Genomic DNA, 18842 nt, shown 5'->3' on the forward strand with positions numbered 1-18842 from the left:
TGAGAAACTCAGCTCCTTGCAAACATGTGGGTTCCAAAGAGGGAGATCCCTCTTTGTGTGTTCCTGTTTTTAGGTTATGCCTTTTGTCTCTACTGCTAATCCCAATTTTGCAGAGTAGCAGAAGCTCAAAAAACTAAAGTTAAAACCTCAGCTGCTTGCCTACAGGTTTCTGAATGGCGACAGTGGCAGGGTTTAATTTTTAGGGGCAGTTGGTATTTTGTCAGCATGTGTTGCTTTGTTTTGTTCAGCAGCATATTTAAGAAAGTTCTGGTGGATTGAATTATGGAAGGGTTATATGTAAAGGCCATAGGAACAGCAGGGCCTGTGCAGCCTTGTGCTTCTTTTGTGTCATGTGAACAGGAATGGGTGTCTAAAATTAGCCTTAGAGACAAGTCTTACAGTTCATTACTTTCCAAAGTGTTCTGAGAGAGTTTTTAATAGTGTCATTGGTTTTTATGTCTTCTGAATTAGGGTAAACCGAATTACATACTTAACTACTTTGCTAATGCAAAGACGCTGTAAATTAAGTTGTAATGTTTAGCATGGTGTGGAAGTGGTGATTTTTGAGGTCATTGAAACCTAATAATAGCAAAGGATATATATCTATCTTAACAATTGCACCTATTACTGTAATACATTACATTGTTTGTAGGCTGTAAGAATTAAAGTCTAAGGAAGTAGAAAGAATCCTCTGAAATTGTGTCTTTTGTAACACTCGGAGCACAGGCAAGCTTTAGTCTTCTGCTGAAATAAGCTTGATATTTGAGACAGATAAATGCTTTTGTTGAAGGCTAGGCTCCAGGTATGGAAAATAAATTTAAATTAATTCAACTGTGAATTTGTAGCAAGATAGGAGTAGCCCTTTTGAACCTTCTGGACAATTCTAAACCACAATTTTCTGAAATTAATTCTAAAATGAATAAATTTGGAGGTTTTCTTGGTTGTTTTTTTATTTTTTTTTAATTTGAGTTCTCTCTCTTTCCAGCTCTTAGTCCGTGCAGGTGCTAAATTGGATATTCAGGATAAAGATGGGGATACTCCCCTGCATGAAGCCCTTAGACACCACACCCTGTCACAACTACGCCAACTCCAAGACATGCAAGATGTGGGCAAGGTAGATACTGCTTGGGAGCCATCAAAGAACACAGTAAATAAAACACATTTATTTATTCTTTCCCCCTGCCCCGTTTATTTGTCTCTTTGTCTAGTTCTGTACTGTTGGACTGGTTTTTGGCAGCATAAATTTATGTAGACATTCTGCATTAAACTGCAGTGTAGGCAGAAATCATGTTATATGTGGCTTTTCACATGAAGTCATGACCTTTTTTGAAGAAAAAGAGGGTTATGTAGCTAAAAAATATTTCTACAAATTTCTCTTCTGTAGTGAACATGTATGGCTGCCAAAAAATCAAAGTAGCTTTTTCGGAAAGATAATTAAACAGTATTACAGTACAGAATAAGACTGAAATAGTTTTCTGTGATTCAGCTTCTTGTATGTCTTTATAGCTTTAATTGCTTAGTTGCTTCTATAACTTTCTGAAAGTATATTCTGTTAGAAAAAGGCATTCTTAATTTTGTATGTTTATCAATATGTGTAGTTTGGACAGAGTTCATTTCAGAAATTGTACTGTAGTAAGGAAATAGACAAAAAGCCTCCAAGTAATAAAAGTCAAAATATTCTACAGAAAAAAAAACCCTCACACCGAAAAAGTTGTGTGAACCCCATATGCAAAGGTAAAGTCGATAGTTTACCTGAGAGATAAAAGAGAAATAAAATTATGGAGCAATTCAGATTGAGGAAAATAAACAATTTTTTTCTTTAGATATTAAAGATGCGCAACATAACGGTGGCTCAGATCTGCTGAACCATTAGTTGCCACTATAACATTTCTTGTAATTTTAACTGAGGGTTAAAATTAGAAAAAAATTGTGTTGTTATTTTTGCATTTCATTAAGAGAAAAACAAACACACCGACTTTTCATAAAGTCTTTGTTCAAAACAATAATTCCAATGTACAAAATTTTTTTGCAAATTGATTAGTTAATCTCACTGAAATATACTGGAATAAGCTTTGAAAGAGATTTGAAATATGACTAACACGTATAAGAAAACGTGTATGTCCTTTTAAATGAGACAAGAGTGGTTACGGCTCAGTTGTTTCCATGATCTGAAATGGACTCTGTGAGAGCTCTCTAGAATACTTCATGTTCATGTGTTTAACTGTGGAATGAATGAAAGGGAGATGAAGTTTTTTCCTCAGATTCAGCATTTCATAAATTGTTTTCTCTGCCTAGTCTTATTAATGGCCTCCACAATGAAACTGGGATTGTGTATTGGGTTTTGAGGGTTTTAACAGAAGAAGCAGGATTTTTTTTCCATCACTTTTTAAACTTCTCTTTGGAGGGATTTTATGGTTTAGAGAATAAAGTTTAGTTTCTTGTTTCATTTGACAAGTATCCTTGGTTTAAACCAAAATGAAATTTAAAAAAAAAAATCTATTGAAGTAATAAGACAAAGAGCAGGCAAAAGATATCATGAGAAACAAGGAAAAAAGTTTCCTCATCACTAAAAATGTTCCAAAATTTTAAAAGTTCATGATTGACCAATACCTCCTCTCCTTTATTAGTGTGGTCAAACTACTGATCATTTCTTTGTACTTTGTTTAGTTGCAGAGGAACATTTTACCAAACTAACAAATTTGGGATGTTTAAGTGGTGTGGAGAAGATAAGCTCCTTCAGAGAAGTGGCGAAAACTTGCTTATGTGAAATGTAAAAGAAGGAGTAAATATACCTGAAAACACTTTAAGATGATCAACAAATCAAACTATCTTGAAAATGTTTTGTGAAAAACAGTAAATGAGAATGATACCTGTACCTATCTACCTTTACTTAAATGACAGTAAGGTAAAAATTCTACAAACTAGATTTTACCATTAAACTGTTTTAAATATTAAGCTACCTTTGGCCCAAAATTGAACATCAACAAAGACAGAATCGGAGCTGTGAAAATATGTGCAGGCATCTGGACCTTTAAAGCTATCCAAGGACACATTATTAATTTGTCTTGTGTGGAATTGCAAATACAGGTGATGGATAATAGAAGACAAATAGGATTAATAATTTATTGGGAATCAATAAGGCTTTCTTTTTGTAAATGCAGTGACTTAGATTGAGGCTTTGTTTTAGGAGATTTTTAAATTATTCTTCATTAATTCCTTTAAAGGTTGGGAAACATCAGATTTCATTAGGCTATGTGATAGCAACACATCTCTGTAAATATGTAGTATTTCAGAGCTCATTTTTGCTCATATTTTGGACTGCCATCTTGGAGATTCCAACCTACTGATGCCTGTAGGGTGCCTCTTTATAGTACGTAGTACTTCAACAAATGCAGTAATTTCATGATTACAAGCTGCACTGACTATAAGCCACATCTCCAGGTGTTGGCAACATTTCGTTCTTTGTCCATACACAAGCCACACCTGATTATAAGCCGCTCTGTCATTCGCAGCAAGGACCCGCATGCAACAAAGTTGCCAAATAGTAACAGAATCACGGGGTTTACTGGCTTGGCTCGGGCCGTCCGGGCTCAGCCCGCTCGGGGTTGCCAACGGGGCCAGGTGGCCGAGCTCGGCGAGGCCGCTCAGTGGGGCTGCTCGGGGCCGGCCACTGCTGCCACTGGGCTCGCTCGCCCCGGCCTCGTGCTGCCCCGTGGTGGCAGGCGGGGCACCCACAGTGGCGGCGGCGGCAGGCGGGGGCGGGAGGCCCCGCTTTCCTCCTGGGCGGCGGGGATGGCAGCAGGGATGCCCCGCCTCCTCCCTACCCCCGCGCTGCCAGCACAGAGCCCCCCACCTCTGCCCTGGGCTGTGGGGATGGCAGCACGGAACCCCCGCCTCCCTCTTCCCCCCCACCCCACCCTGCGCTGCTGGCACTAGGCCCGCATCCACCCGCCGTGCAACAGAGTAACCAATTTGTAACGATCGCGTAATCCCGGGTTTTACCGGCAGGTGCTTGGCTCGGCACCTTGGCTGCACTTCCGGGGCTGGAAATTTCAGAAAATTTTTCACATATTAGCCGCTCCTGAGTGTAAACCGCATTTCCGGAGTGGGAGCAAAATTTTAGTCAAAATGGTGCGGCTTGTATTCATGAAATTACTGTAATTATTTCTATTTTTGTTTCAGTTGAGTAAACTGAAAAGAAAAATCTTGCAAGATTTTAGGGATTTTTCATAGTTGATTGAGTTGGTTGGTCAGCAACTCATTGAAATTGTATAATTTGTTATTTTTTATTTTGACCACTGTTTAAAATATGAAACAATATGTTTAAAATATGAAACAATACTTTTTATTGGTTATCATTAACTTCATAAATGGAACTAAATTGAATGAATTCTTTGACATTGATTTTTTTTTTAATAGTTCCTTCTGAATGCCAACATTATGCCTGTTGGAACAGACTCCCCAGTGAGGTGGTCACAGCACCAAGCCTGCCAGAGTTCAAGAAGCTTTTGGACAATGATCCCAGGCGCCTGGTGTGAATCTTGGGGCTGTCCTATGCAGGGGCAGGAATTGAACTTGATGATCCTTATGAGTTCCTTCCAACTCAAGATATTTTATGTTATACCTAAAACAATTTTTGTCAGGTTTCTTCAGTTAATTTTTTGATACTCTATTTAAAATGCAGTGTAGTGAACAATCTTGATAGTACACAAAGCCCTATTCATTTTAGGTGCCATTCTGAAAAACATTTCTGTGCTTCAGTGCTATAAGCAGTGAACCCCATTTCTTTAAATAATTTTTTAAGTTTTCCATGCAGCATATTGTGGTGATTGTGCTGCTGCGAGGAGGAGAAATTTTCTGAAGTATAGTTTCCACCACAATAAAAAAATCATTTGAATTACTTTATTACAGATACACTGTTCTGGCCTAGAGTACTTTTTATCCTAAATAAATATATTATTCCCAGGGTCATTTTGTATAATTTATTTTAGTATAGGTGCCTTTTTGACTCAAAATGCTTTTAAGTGATGCCACTGCCTAACTCCTAACTTAAAGAAACTAATGGAAAGTGTTTACTACTTCAAAGATAGCTCAATAGTTACAATTACTTAGATGATGTTTATACAGTCTTTGTGGATTACACTGAGACTTCTCCCTCTCTGGTGAATTTGCTGGGACTGACCTGTGTTGATGCGTTTCAGGGTACCTCCTGAAGGGTACCTCCTTCAGAGACAGCTTACTGCAGCACACTGGGCACTAAGACAATGGAGAATATTTTGTGCATAGGTTGTTTTGTGGGGTTCTCATTATTTGCACTGAAAAGTTGCATGCTTCCTGAGAAATGTCATAGGATGCAATGCTGTCATGGTGTTTTCTAATTGTGCAGCATGCAGAGACATTTTAGAACCTAGGATTTTTGTGACTAATGTCAATGACTGTTTACTGATGACTCTGCCAACCTTGGAGCAAATCAGTTTCACCGGGTGTTGTGCTGCCTTGGCTGGATTAATAATACCAAAGTACCAGGACTGAAACTGGATAAAATCTCTGCTTTGCTTCAACCAGTACTGTAATTGAAGTGCAGAAAAATGGTCTCAATTGATAAATGAAGATTTTCTGTTATCTGAATACCATGAAACAATTAGTTTCCATAACTTACTGATTTTCCTGGTATAAAGCCTTTGGATCCGTACTGTTCTTACCTAGTCATGAGGAAGAATGCAGGAGTATCTGAATACATAAAGTGACCTTCAAGAAGAGTCTTGTAGCTTCAGTGATACATATTGATATAAGACCTTCTAATTAAGAAAAAAATGTGTAGATAGGTTTAAAAAAGTACTTCTCTAGCCAGCTGAGTTTCCTTGAGTTGGAGCTGCCCTAGCTTTGCCAAAGCTCTTCTTTTGAAGGGTAGTTTGCTGAGGGGTTCTTAGTGATGCCAACAGTTCTGTGTTTTGCATAGTCTGTGTTACACTTGAAGCTCGATCAGATAAAAGGCATTAATACAAAAAGATGTTGGGAGCAGGCCCAGAATGCTCTGGAGCAGGGGAATCCCTTCCTTGCTGGGCTGTGGTAGTAAGCCTTAGTGTGTCTAGCTGACCCTGTGAAGCAGTAACACAAGGGTACAGTAACAGCTGTTAAAGGACAAGGTAGCAATAGGTGATTAGGCAGGGACAGTGTGTGAGTTTTAACCTATTCAAGTTGAGAAAGACTGAAATTCAGTTGCTTTCTTGAGCAGGTACTTTACTTGCTGGACTAAAAGTAGATGTGCATTCATTTCTCTGCTCAACTGTGTTTTCAGTCCAAATGTGGTGGTAGCATTTTGTCTGAACTCAGCAATTTGAGTATATAGTGAAGTGTGTTCTGAATATACCCATTGAAACTTTGCCCTTTACAGTGCTTACACAGAAGGACAGCCACTTCACACGTGAGTATAGGTGTGCAGGAGGTTTAGAGCTTCAGTAGTTCAACTATTCCTTGCTGAATTTTAGTTCCTTAAAGGAAAGCTGAATATAGCTGACTCAAAATGAAGTAATTGTTTTGATTTTAGTTCGAGAGATGCTTCTTTGGGCTCACACATTTATGCATATATGTGCATGTGTGCATGTCAAGTAGCTTTCCTTTAGCCAGATGATTCTTAACTGTTTAGAGAGTCTTTATTACTGATGTAATTGTTTTCTTTCAGTTAATAATGGGACTTAGCACTCAAGGAGCAGAGAAGAAGAGTGCTGCATCTATTGCCTGCTTCCTGGCAGCCAACGGGGCTGACCTCGGCATTCGTAACAAGAAGGGTCAGTCCCCTCTCGATCTCTGCCCTGATCCAAGTCTCTGCAAAGCATTGGCTAAATGTCACAAAGAAAAAGTCAGGTTTGTATATTCATAAAATACACGGTTTCCAAATCTCTGCTTTCCACAGATTAACTGATTTATTTAAAATGTTGAACCTTTAATTAGCAATAGCTAATTAAAACATACAAATTTGGGGGTTTCGTGGGATTTTTTTGTGTGGTTGCTTATTTTGTATTTTTAATTCCTTAGGTTTTTATGGTACACTGAATACTATTTGGAAATACACTAGTTGAAACTTACCCAAGTCTTAGAGAACTTTTGTATGTATTAGTATGAGGGAGGGGTGAATGGGAAGGTGACAATCTTCATGTGGGGATTGGTAGAACTTCACAAGGGGTTTGGAGGAAAATCCCTGGAAGAACAACTATGCATTACAGACAGGTTAGGGAAGTGGTGAAATCTCTGTCCAAACAACTTTTAATGACTGAAATGGGCAAAGCCTGATATAAACTGATACGAGTACCTGTTAATCTGAACAACTGTATGATTTTGTGAAGAGAGAATGAGGGGTAGGTCTGATGTCTTTCAGAATTATGGTTTCAGTGGAATGTCATGTTATCAGGTCCATGCAGTATCAGATGATTCACCTTGTCGTAGTTATGTTCCACCCCTGTTGCCGTGAATGATTGTCATCCTTAATTCCTGTATGGAAAACGAAACTGTACTTTTAAAATGTGACAAAGAGAGGCTGTTTCTGTTGATGTTCCCTGGTAAGGAGTAAGGCGCTTGTTTCCTTTCGGAGTCTGTGTGTCTGTGAGTCCGTGTGTCCCGGCCCCGTCCCCCGGCGGCTCCCCCGGCCGCAGGCTGGGCACGCGCGCCCCCTGCGGGCCAGCGCAGCGCGCAGCTCCAGCCCGGGGTCCGGCACTGCCGCGCGTGGGGACCGTGCTCATCGGAGTCACGGGGCACGGCTCCGTGAGTGAAGCAAGCCCTTGGGACCAGAGGGAGCGACTTTTTACCTTCACCATACGATATCCTGGCTTGTGTGATCTGTTACTGTATAATGCCTTACCCAGTGTGTGACCTTGCACTCCAGTGTCGCACCGCACTTCTTGGAAGAGGCAGTTTAGATTGCTTTATGATCATACAGTGATGCCCAAGTGCATAGCAGTATTTAAGCAGCCAGCTGATGTGCTTTTTAAATTGAGTGGGTTTTTTTAATTCTTAAAAGTTTGACTGCAAGGTTTTTTTGTAGTGGCCAGGTTGGTTCCCGAAGTCCATCTATGATCAACAATGATTCTGAAACCTTAGAAGAATGTATGGTGTGTTCAGACATGAAGAGAGATACTCTGTTTGGCCCATGTGGCCACATTGCCACATGTTCTTTGTGCTCACCACGGGTGAAAAAATGCCTCATCTGTAAAGAACAAGTTCAGTCTAGGACAAAGGTAAAAACCTCTGAAATTTTTTGTTTCTCTTTCTTTTATAATGGAAAAGTAAAAAAAAACACAAACAAAAAAAATGAGGTCAAAAAATATACATCATCTTCTTTTATGTGCTATTATGTCTTACACATGTCTCACTGGATGGAATTAATTTTCCATCATAATGATATCTTGTTCTTTTCTGTTTGCCTGTCATACCTACCTCTCCCAACCTTGCAATGTCTTTATTGTTCAGGTCCTCAGAGTTCCTAATAGAGTCACCTGAGGATGCTTTATTGAAATAGACTATTTCCCCCCGCCATGGTATCTTTTCTTCATGTTAAGATAAATTACTGCTTTTTTTCTGAAGTATAATTTCCCTCAGTAATATCAAGTTCTTCTGTTCCTTAGGGCTGCTTGAAAAATCATTTGCCTGTAAACTGAGTTAATATGTGCTTGTTTCTGTAGTTAATAATTACTTTCAACTTCCTCTTCTTTTTCTTTGGAACATGAGTTTCATTACGCTTTTTCCTTCAGAGGGTCAACCAGTCATGCCCTGTTTGAAGACCAAGGTTTCTCAAAAGGTTACTCCAAATAGTTTTGATATATGGGTATATTCTTGATATATGGGTGTATTCTTTTATTCCTTGTAATCACCAAGTCTTGTCCTGGCTTTTTTTAGCTGTTAAAAAAAGAAATCATGTTCTGCACTTGGATTTAAGTTTGGTTTTGGGGTGGCTTTGGGGTTTTTTTTTGTTTGGTTGGGGTTCTTTTGGCTTTTGGGTTTTTTTTTCCTTGTTTTGTTGGGTTTTTTTTTTAGGAAAGCCAACTGTTTAGGTTTGGGGTTTTTTTACCTTTTCCAAACATACTCAGTTAGTCTGCTCTTGTGCTGTGTTGTTTTTTCCTCCATCTCAGAGTAAGTATAGGAATTGTTAATAGCAAGTTGTACTGTTTTTGCTACTCACTCTCTTATTCTTCTTCTACTATTCACTGTTGTACATTGTATGTGTTCAAAACCCAAATGCTAACATAGTGGGAGCTCCTTTTCTCTAGACTTTCTTTATAGCCAGTGAAAGGGTTCTGCCACTTGGTGATTTGGAGCAGCAAAGTGAGGGGTTCTGCCCCTACTCATCCCATCTAAAGAAATTAATCTATGGAAATCAGTTTTCCCAAGTGAAAGCTAAGCTTTGAGGGTAACCTTCCTTTGATTTCTTCTGCTGAATTAGTTTGAGAGATTGGAATCAATCAATCTGGTCAATACTTCTCTTGTACTTTTCTTTATGAAAACTTACAGTAATATCTGCAGGGCTAAGAAATGAATGATTGAGGACAACAGTTCTATGAACTGAAAAAGGTCCAGACCAGTATAAATGGGATTGTATGTGATGTCAATGATCATACTGTATATGCCCCATCCCTGGCAGGTTGTATTGGGCCCTGAGTAACATGGCCTAGTGGAAGATGTCCCTGCCCGTGGCAAGGGTTTTGGAACTGCAGGTCTTTTCCACTCCAAACCATTCAATGATTCCATGATACGTACAGCTCTCACATAAAAGGACTTGAGAAACCCTAATCCAGAATATTAGAACATTTCTGTAAAAGTTCCTTTTAAGTGAATTTCATAGGATCATAGAATGTTGGAAGGGGCCTTTAAAATCAGTCATGTAACTGACATCTAATACTGTGCAATGAGCAAGGGTGTCTTCAATGAGATCAGGTTGCTCAGAGCCCTGTCCAACCTGACCTTGAATGTTTCCAGGGATGGATCATCTACCCCCACTCTGGGTAGCCTGTTCCAGTATTTCATGACCCTCATCATAAAAAATTTCTTTCTTATAGCTAGTCCTGATCTGCTTTCTTTTAGTCTAAAACTATTACCCCCTGTACTACTGCAACAGGCTCAACAAAAATTTCTTCCCAACTTTCTTATGAGCTTCCTTTAAATACAGAAAGACTGTAATAACATCTTCCTGGAGGCTTCCCTTCTCCAGGCTGATGAACCTGATTGAAGGATCTGTGATGGAATAAAGGAGAAAAGAAAAAAGAGAAAGAAATTTATGCTGTCCTAACTGCTTTTCTGTGCTTGTCAAGTACTGAATGTGTAAAAATTGCCAGCAAATACCTCTTCTTAGAAGTTAGTGTGATAACTAATTTAAGTTGCATTTTGAGATGCTGAAATAGAAACAATTTGCCTCGCAAATTAATGTAGAGAGCAGGAGATAAACTTTGCTCACGTGTGTGTTGTTCATTACAGATTGAAGAATGCGTAGTATGTTCAGACAAAAAGGCAGCAGTGCTCTTCCAGCCTTGTGGTCATATGTGTGCTTGTGAGAGTAAGTAACTTTACAAGACCTCTTTTTGGAGTAATCATGAAACAGAACGTTTTTAATCAGATTGCTAAAAGCTCATTAGTAACCTGGTTTCAGGTTCAATTTACTTGGTAGTCTGGTGATCTGGTGATTGTCAGAATTTTGACATTAATTGTCATGCTGGTAATAATTGGAGATTTTCATAAATTTAGAAAGTGCATGGTCTTTTATCGGAATTATTTAACTGTGAGTAGGCTTTCTCACATTACAGAAGCCTACTGTGTATTGTTAACACTTTGGAAATAATTAGAATTAATTTTGTTGTTTTGTTGCAGCTTTTTGAAGGCATTCAGATGTGCAAATGGTGTTTCTTAAAAATTTGGAAATACTTAGTATGCTTCATTACTAATCTACGGATTTGCACAAGGGCTGTATTTTCCCCCAAACGTCACACCATATATCTTTGCCACGAGCACCAGTTATGGTTCACTTTGATTTATCCTGTGTAGTGAAAAAATACACAGGAGATCTTCAGAAATTTTTTGGTTTTTTGAGTACTGTGTGGATGAGAATGCAGCTATCACCTTGTCTCCAGACATTTCAGGGCTTTGTTGAAGGGTCTTTTTCCTAGAGTTGAGCAGTCCTTATTGATGAGAATCTATATAAGAGGGAAGGTAATCGTTCCCATAACTAACTGCTTAGTTGGACTTACTAAAGAAGTCTGGTTTCTTCCTCTGTTCTGGCTGAGGCAGCTGACATCGAATCACTGCCTATAGTTAGCCTGTTCTGGCCTCTTTCACTGCAGTTGAAAGATGATGAGAGGTTTTTTTGAATCGTTTCCCAGGAAAGAAGACAACAAAAAGATTGATTACTGTGGTGAAGGATTTCAACAGTGCAGTACACATTACCAAATCTAAGCTGTAACAAGGACAGCAAAAGGTTTAACAGTTGTAGATGATTTTTCTCCAGATATTTTTCTGGACATCTTGTTCAAGCAGGACTCAAGAGCCTTCAAGTTTGTGTATTTTATAGGACCCACTCTCTTGTTTCACAGTAACATTTTAGCATTTATGAGACAATAACTTGCCTTTAGTAGAAAAATTACAGTCCCTTTTCTAGGATTATATCAAAAGATGTAGGTTTACTCTTAGGAGTAAAGAGCTGCATCTCTTTGCCCCTGGAGCATTAGTATAGTTAGTGAGATCCTTTGTTCTAAAGAAAAAATGTGGATAGCCAGGATATTCTTGAAAGTTCTGGTCTGAAATGTGTGATTACCTTTTGACTTCTGTAATTCCTGTGGATTAGATATCCATTTGAGAAAGAGAAACCTGTTCATTTGAAATATCTTAAAAGGAGATAGAGAATAGATTTACTTTGAATCTCAAACAGGACATTGTTTAGGTGTGGTTTGCAGAAAATTATGTGAAGATAAACTCTAGTAGTTCTTTGTATTATGAGCATCTGTTTAGTCATTGCTGTATAGTTACTCTGAATAAACAAACTTATAGATAGAAAAAAGAAAAATGAAGTGGGAAGGTTCAGAGTTGATTATTTCTCTGTTCCCTCAGATTGTGCAAGCTTGATGAAGAAATGTGTACAGTGTCGGGCAGTGGTTGAGCGAAGAGTGCCTTTCATAATGTGCTGCGGAGGGAAAGGTACAGAAGATACCAGTGATGATATTTGTGAGTGACTCCAGAGCCCATACTCTTTCACGTTCCTCCACCAACTTATTCTCATTCTCTTAAATTACCTTAGTATTTCTCTCCTTTCTGAAGAAAAGTTTAATGAAAACAGTGTTAACCCAGGTATCCCTTTGCTGTTTGCACTTTTTTATGCGTCAGTCGCAGCAAATGTGGTAACACCACCAGTCATTACACTGGACAATTGCTTCCAACATTTGGAGTAGAATCCAAAACAGGTGTGATCACTTGGCCACTTACTAATGCCCTAAGAAGGAAAAGCTGAAGTTTGTCTGTGATTGTGCAAATGAGCAAATAATATTTACTTTTACGTCTGGTACTCTGAAGGAATGGTAAGTAGCATCTAGGTATAAGCAACTTTCCTTAGAGAATGTCCAGTTTTACATCTCCTTTTATGATGACTAGTTTTTAAACTTCTTGTTACTTATTTGAGTAATTTCTTTGAATTATTTGTATTTGCTCTGTGTGTATATATGTAGTACACAGTATTTCAGTTGAGTTTGTAGGAATTGGAATATTAGTACATTCTTGCCATAATAAGAATAGGCATTAAAATCAGATTTTCAGTACTCACACTGCAAATTTAAGACTTGACAGTTTTGCTTCCATGAAGTAATATTGCTTCCCAGATCAGTCAAATACAGAAATATTAATCTGAGCTTGTTCAAATTTTGAACTAACTACTTCTAAGACACTTGGGCAATTTTGAACACCAAATAAAATTATCTCTGTAGATAAAAGTCATTTCAATGTGAGAGAATTTGGCTTTTTTTTTTCTTTGAACATGTGCAAAAATATTTATATCAGGAACTTCACTGACGAATAAGAATTCTGAGAACATTGAGGTACTACAAGTATCATTATTATGGAAATACTTGTCAAAGAAATGTTGCCACTAAACTCAAAGAAATTCTTTGTTGAGCTGCAGTGATGGTGTAGTGAATTTAAATGGATTATCGAAAATGCTTGACATTTTTTTCAGATAATTGGAAAATTGTAACTGTGTCACTGGAAATAATTATTCCTGGTTCATTAGATTGCTGCATAATCACGTATCTTTATTTTCTTTTAATGTTACAGCAAGTGGAAACATTCCAGTTTTGCAGAAGGACAAAGACAACACTAATGTCAATGCAGATGTACAGAAGCTGCAGCAACAGTTGCAAGACATCAAGGAACAGGTAAAAGTGCTGGATAAAAATGTTAAGAGCTACTAATTGCAAGAACCACTTGATTGAAAAAACCAATGCATCCTCTATTATTTAAAGCAAAATGACATGTTGAAGTGCATCAGGTCTTAAGCTTTAGCTAAAAAAACAATATTTTTTGTGTGGTGTGGCTTGTATGTCCTCTGTGTATGGGGTTAAAAGAAAAAATGAAGTGTCTATGTTTGACATTCTATCTATTAGGGCATGTGTGTTGATGTAGCTAAAAAAGGGTGCTCTTCTTAGTCAGTACTTTCTCTGTTTAGCTGACCTGAATATGTAGGTACAGCAGAAACTGTTTTCACAGAACAGTGATAAAAGTAGATCATCTTCACTGTTCTGTATCTACCTTAATCTTGACTTTTCTGTTCATTAACTGCCTTGGAACAATGGCTGACAGTTACCTGTCTCATGAAGGATGTAGTGAACACACTCTTCAAAAAAAACTGTGTGGCTGCAAGATTAAAACTTTGAAAGTATTATACATGTAATTGAAACATTTGGAATTTAAATGTTAAGGCTTATCTTTGTAATTAGGTATAGTGTTTGCAGCTCTTTCAGCAGTAAGGAATCTGGAGCATCTGAATACTGAATGAGCTTACTCTCTTAGAGCTCTGATATAGTGACTTTTTGCTTCTGTGTATGTAACACATTTGGAAGAAACTTCATGGACACCGGAGACTGATGTGTTCTAGCTTGCCTTTTCCTCTAGTAGGCAACCTTACAGCAGTCCATAATACTTCAGTGATGGCAGCATCTCGTCTAGTCCTGGTAGTTGTCGGATTCAGCTGTTCATGTGCATGAAAAGCAGGGCTAATGCGGTTAGACTGCTAGTGTTAAGGCCTGTGTTTCTAAATGCCTTAAATTTGAGAGCTGGTATGCTCAGCTGAATGTCTGGGAAGAACTGTTCCTGTCATATGGTGACTGGGCCAGCACCCCACTAATAGAAATTCAAAACAACTTTCTGTGTAATTTTTATCTGTAAAGAACATGCAGATTGAAAACCGCAATTTGAAAATTCACGTCTGTCTTACCTAGAAACTCCAGATGTTATTGTCATCTCTGATGTCTTGCATCCATTGTTTAGCTTCTGCCTTACTTTTTATCATTGAATGGAAAGAGTAAGGTTATTCTTTCAGCATTTGAAATGATACATGCCAAAGATGCCAGATGCATGCTTAAATGCAAGTAATCTGTTTTCTTCTGATGCATTTTTACAGGGTACTTTAGGAGTTACAAAATATTAGAGTTCTGTTTGGGTATGCTGATATTCTTACATACAGGCATATGAAAAGCAAACTACTTAATGTTACAGTTTTTCTTCTTGATTAGATGTGATCTTGGGAGTTGTTTTTGTCAGTTTTCCTTAGGTGCTGTTTTATTCTCTGTGATTTTATCTAACCTTAGGGATTTTACTAGCCTACAGCCAGAACTGTTCAGTGCCTCTGATGAGAAAGAAATGGTTCTGGTCACTCCTTGTATGCCTGTTGGCTTGATACTTTCGTGTTTTCTTTAGTGTCTTTTGTGCTTAGTCTTATGACAGGGCAAGTTGTATCATACTTGTGAGTAGCAAGTTGGATTAATTAAAATTTATCATCTCATCTTTTAAATTTGTGCTTGAAGTTATGCACTGCTTTCCGTTATAATTGTGTATTATTTTGATTTGTGCTGTTACAGTTCAGTCTTCATGTTCAACTGATATTTTTCTACTTAAAATCAATTTGTTCTCTTTCAGCAGGTATAAGCCTTTGTTTCAACTCATACCTTCAATGATAATCTAATATGTTAGTGCAGCAAGCTTTTAAAACTATTTCTGGTGCCAAGCAGAAGTGATGCTGATGTCTACAGAATCTCCCACATCTGATGACTACACCATTCTTCAGGGATTCCCTGAATGTGAACCCTTTTGACTGTAATTGCAATACCTTCACTCCATTTCATACATAATCATCATCATCCCTCTAATGTCTTACGTATGTTCCTTCACCATACTTACATCACTTTCTTCTTCCTTAAAAAGTAAATTTATTTTGTCACTGTGCACCTGTATATTGTTGTAAAAACTGTTTTTATTAGTGAAGAGTTGATACTTCAGTTTAGAACACCTGGTTAGTGACAAAAACATTATTTGAGTTGCAAACCCAGTTATACTTAAGCTGCAATGAGCACTTTCCCAGACTACTTAACTGAAGAAGTAATTCTCATACAGAAAAGGCACAGTGCCTTTCTATACTATTTATTTTCCTTCTAAAGGAGGGAGTCAAAAATGGGATTTCATGCAGAGGATGTTCTAACAGATAGTACGATAATTACAGATACTGCTTATTTCTCGCTTATGTTCTACTGCCCAGATGGGGCATAAGGCTTGCAGTGAACTTTCTTTCACTGTAGAAGTAGTGTAAGATGGTGGTTAAGTAAGGAATTCTCCTTCAGAGGTGGATAAAACTCAGTTATCTGGGCTTGCATCCCACAATTGAGTAAAGCCTGTCAGAAGAGAATTGTGTATCAAACAGGAAGCTTGTTATTCTGCCAGCTGAGTTCTACTGTGTGAAGTAACTTGTGTTGAGATAGTATCATGTTAAGAAATTAAACAGCTAACATATTTTATATGCTTTGCTTTTGTACTCAGCAGGAGAAATAGGGTAATTTTCTAATATTGCATATCTATAAAATGAAAATGTTGGTATTTCTATCCTTTACTGAATGAAACAGTTTGAAGTAATGGTGTTTCAACAGATTTTCTTTTTTTGACTATTTCTGTGTCCCTTCATGGATGTTTTCATTTTGAAATGATGGTGTAGCATTTGGAGAGTAACAGACTCTTGTAACTTCACTAATTCTGACATATTTAGACACAAAAGCAAATAATTAGCCAAAACATAAAGGCTACACATTGGGGATTTTCCCAAAGATAAGCGTTTGTTTTGTCAGTCTTTTGTGAATGGTCATCATGCCAATGCTGTCAAGTTACACAGCTGTGTATTCATTGCATTGGAAATAGCTGTTCACTGATACCTGAAGTCTGTGAGTTACTGAAGGAGGAATACTCTAGAGGTCCCATTGATGTATGGGATGTGAAGGTGATGACTTAGTGTGAATGGAAAAATGAACAGGACTGACTGACAGACAGTCAGTCTGCTGTAAATTTTTAGTTTGAGAATGTTTTGTTACAGTACTGTGGAAATTCTGGCAAAGCTGGAGCACACTCCCCTTCAGGGCCTTTTTTAAACATAAATTAACTTAAGATTTTATCTGGAAGTTTTATTTTCCTGCTAGCCCATTATACTAGTATCATGGAGATTAAAATTGTAATTTGGCCAGATTCCATGCCAACTTAAACTCTTAAGCAGAATTATTTTTTGGTCTTCAATTAAGTTATCCACCCTAGGAAGTAATACCTATTGATTTCATAGAAAATGTGTTTTAGGGTTTTTTCTGAATAGGGTACCTCGGTATGGATTCTCTCTCACGTGATGAAAAAAATTGAAGTAAAGCCCCAATAATGAATACAAAAGCAAGTCACAGGTGCAAGATGGTGATAAAATGAATTTGTATTTGAAATATGAGCCTCATCAGTATTTCATGTTATGTATGAGATCAACATTTATAATTTAGATATATGTAGTATGTCTCAGATATGAGGACATCTTAGATTTGATTTGATCTGAATGGTCTTAACAATTTTCATTTGTTGTAACATCTATTCGTTTACTAACATTTGATAAACTGTTATAAATGAAATCCTAATATGGCTGCAATATGTTTATGGTGAAGGAACATGCCTTATAAAAACTTCAATTTCTGCACATGGCAAAAGGTGAAGGACATTGTTCCTCAGTGGCTTGGTACAAAATGAATTTTGCTGTTTAAGAACTTTGGGCATTGACTATCACTTCATGTTCAGCAATTAAAACTGATTTTAAAAGTTTGCTGTACTGCTGTTATGAGTGAAGGTTACAGATTTACTAAGCTACTCTTCTTTTGAAGCTTGAGATGTTCTTTTGGTTGCAAATCTAGATAACTTCCACTAACAAAGTACTAAATTTTTACATATCATATTGATTATGCAGCATTTTTATTGCTTCTGTGGGTGTTGAGTGCTTGGTCTTTACAGGTAAGTGTGTGAATGGCTAGATAGCCTGAGAAGAAATTTGTAAATCATTACCCAAGCACTGCGTACATCAAGCTATTTATATTTTGTTCCGTGGAAAATTGAGTGATGTAAAGGAGAATGTTTCTGAAAAATGTTTTAATGTTGCAAACTTGCATAATGGTATTAAAATATTATATCAACCTACTACTGGATTGTCTTAAGTAAAAGAATCATATTTAGAAAAAAACTAAAAAAAAAACCCAAAAAAACCCCTAGTTGTTTGCGTCATGATGGAGTAGGAAAAGCACATATATTTTAAGTAAATGGAATAAAAATGGGATTTAAAAAAAAAAACAATTTAGCTTAGTGGCTATGGCAATTATCTGCTATGCTTAGGATAACATATTTGTTGTTAAATTTCAGCAATTTATATGTAGCATATTCAGTACTGTATAACCACTACCACTGACTATGCAACCTGTCAAAATCTTTTCCAGACTATGTGTCCTGTGTGTTTGGACCGCCTGAAGAACATGATCTTTCTGTGTGGCCATGGAACGTGCCAGCTGTGTGGAGACCGAATGAGCGAGTGCCCCATATGCCGCAAGGCAATCGAACGGAGGATCCTTCTGTATTAAACAGCGGCCAGGGTGTTTGGCTAGGTTGTGAAAGAGCAAGGACATGTTGATGGTTTAAACCTCTGTGAGTTTGAAAGGCGGTAAATCGTTCTGATGGAAACATTTCTAATACTGTAGCACAGGTTCTTTACATAGTAATTGTTTAAAGACTGTGAACACACCAAATAAACAGTATTTGAACAGTCAGCTTGTAGCTTTACTCTTAAAAAGCATCTAAGCCTAATGCTACTTTAAAGCAGTCTTTTTAAAATTTTGGTTCTGTCTTCTTCTTCCCCTTAAAGGGACAATGTTATTTTGGTTTTGTTCATATGTATCATGTATGTATCAGATGTCAAGTGATGTAAGGGAATTTTTTTTATATTGTCAGTTACTACCGTACATAAATATTTAGGATTTTTTTTTGCTTTATGTTGTTCTGGGGAGTGTCAACATTTCCTATGGCAGTTCTGATTCACAATTAATTTCTGTCTTGAGATACACAGTCATGAAAAATCAATACAAAATATATACGTAGTAGTAATAAACATCCTATTCCCATAAGGTCACATGTCAGAATATAATGTTAAGGTAATTCTGACTTTATCATATCCTTTGTTCCTGAGGATGGGTTGTGTAGGAAACAGTAAAAAGAAAAATCTGTTTTAGAAGCATTGTGTTTCCAAAACTGCACTTTAGTCTAACAGGTTCAAG

The 18842-nt window shown here is 37.5% G+C and overlaps 1 protein-coding gene across 2 annotated transcripts in view; it reads left to right on the plus strand.

Moving 5' to 3' along the window:
- Window positions 1–18556, plus strand: part of MIB1 (MIB E3 ubiquitin protein ligase 1) — a 73002-nt gene extending 54446 nt beyond the window's left edge. The window contains exons 15-21 of one of the 2 annotated variants that reach the window (XM_033064195.1): window positions 986–1147; window positions 6683–6864; window positions 8039–8231; window positions 10462–10540; window positions 12085–12198; window positions 13297–13397; window positions 18012–18556. In XM_033064195.1, the coding sequence (XP_032920086.1) occupies window positions 986–1147; window positions 6683–6864; window positions 8039–8231; window positions 10462–10540; window positions 12085–12198; window positions 13297–13397; window positions 18012–18152 (972 nt within the window). In that variant the 3' untranslated portion in view covers window positions 18153–18556. The remainder of the gene's footprint in view (window positions 1–985; window positions 1148–6682; window positions 6865–8038; window positions 8232–10461; window positions 10541–12084; window positions 12199–13296; window positions 13398–18011) is intronic. The other variant, XM_033064205.2, reaches the window with a different exon arrangement.
- Window positions 18557–18842: the final 286 nt, after the last annotated feature.

Source organism: Catharus ustulatus, chromosome 1 (genome assembly GCF_009819885.2).
Source record: "Catharus ustulatus isolate bCatUst1 chromosome 1, bCatUst1.pri.v2, whole genome shotgun sequence".
NCBI classification, from domain to species: Eukaryota; Metazoa; Chordata; class Aves; order Passeriformes; family Turdidae; genus Catharus; species Catharus ustulatus.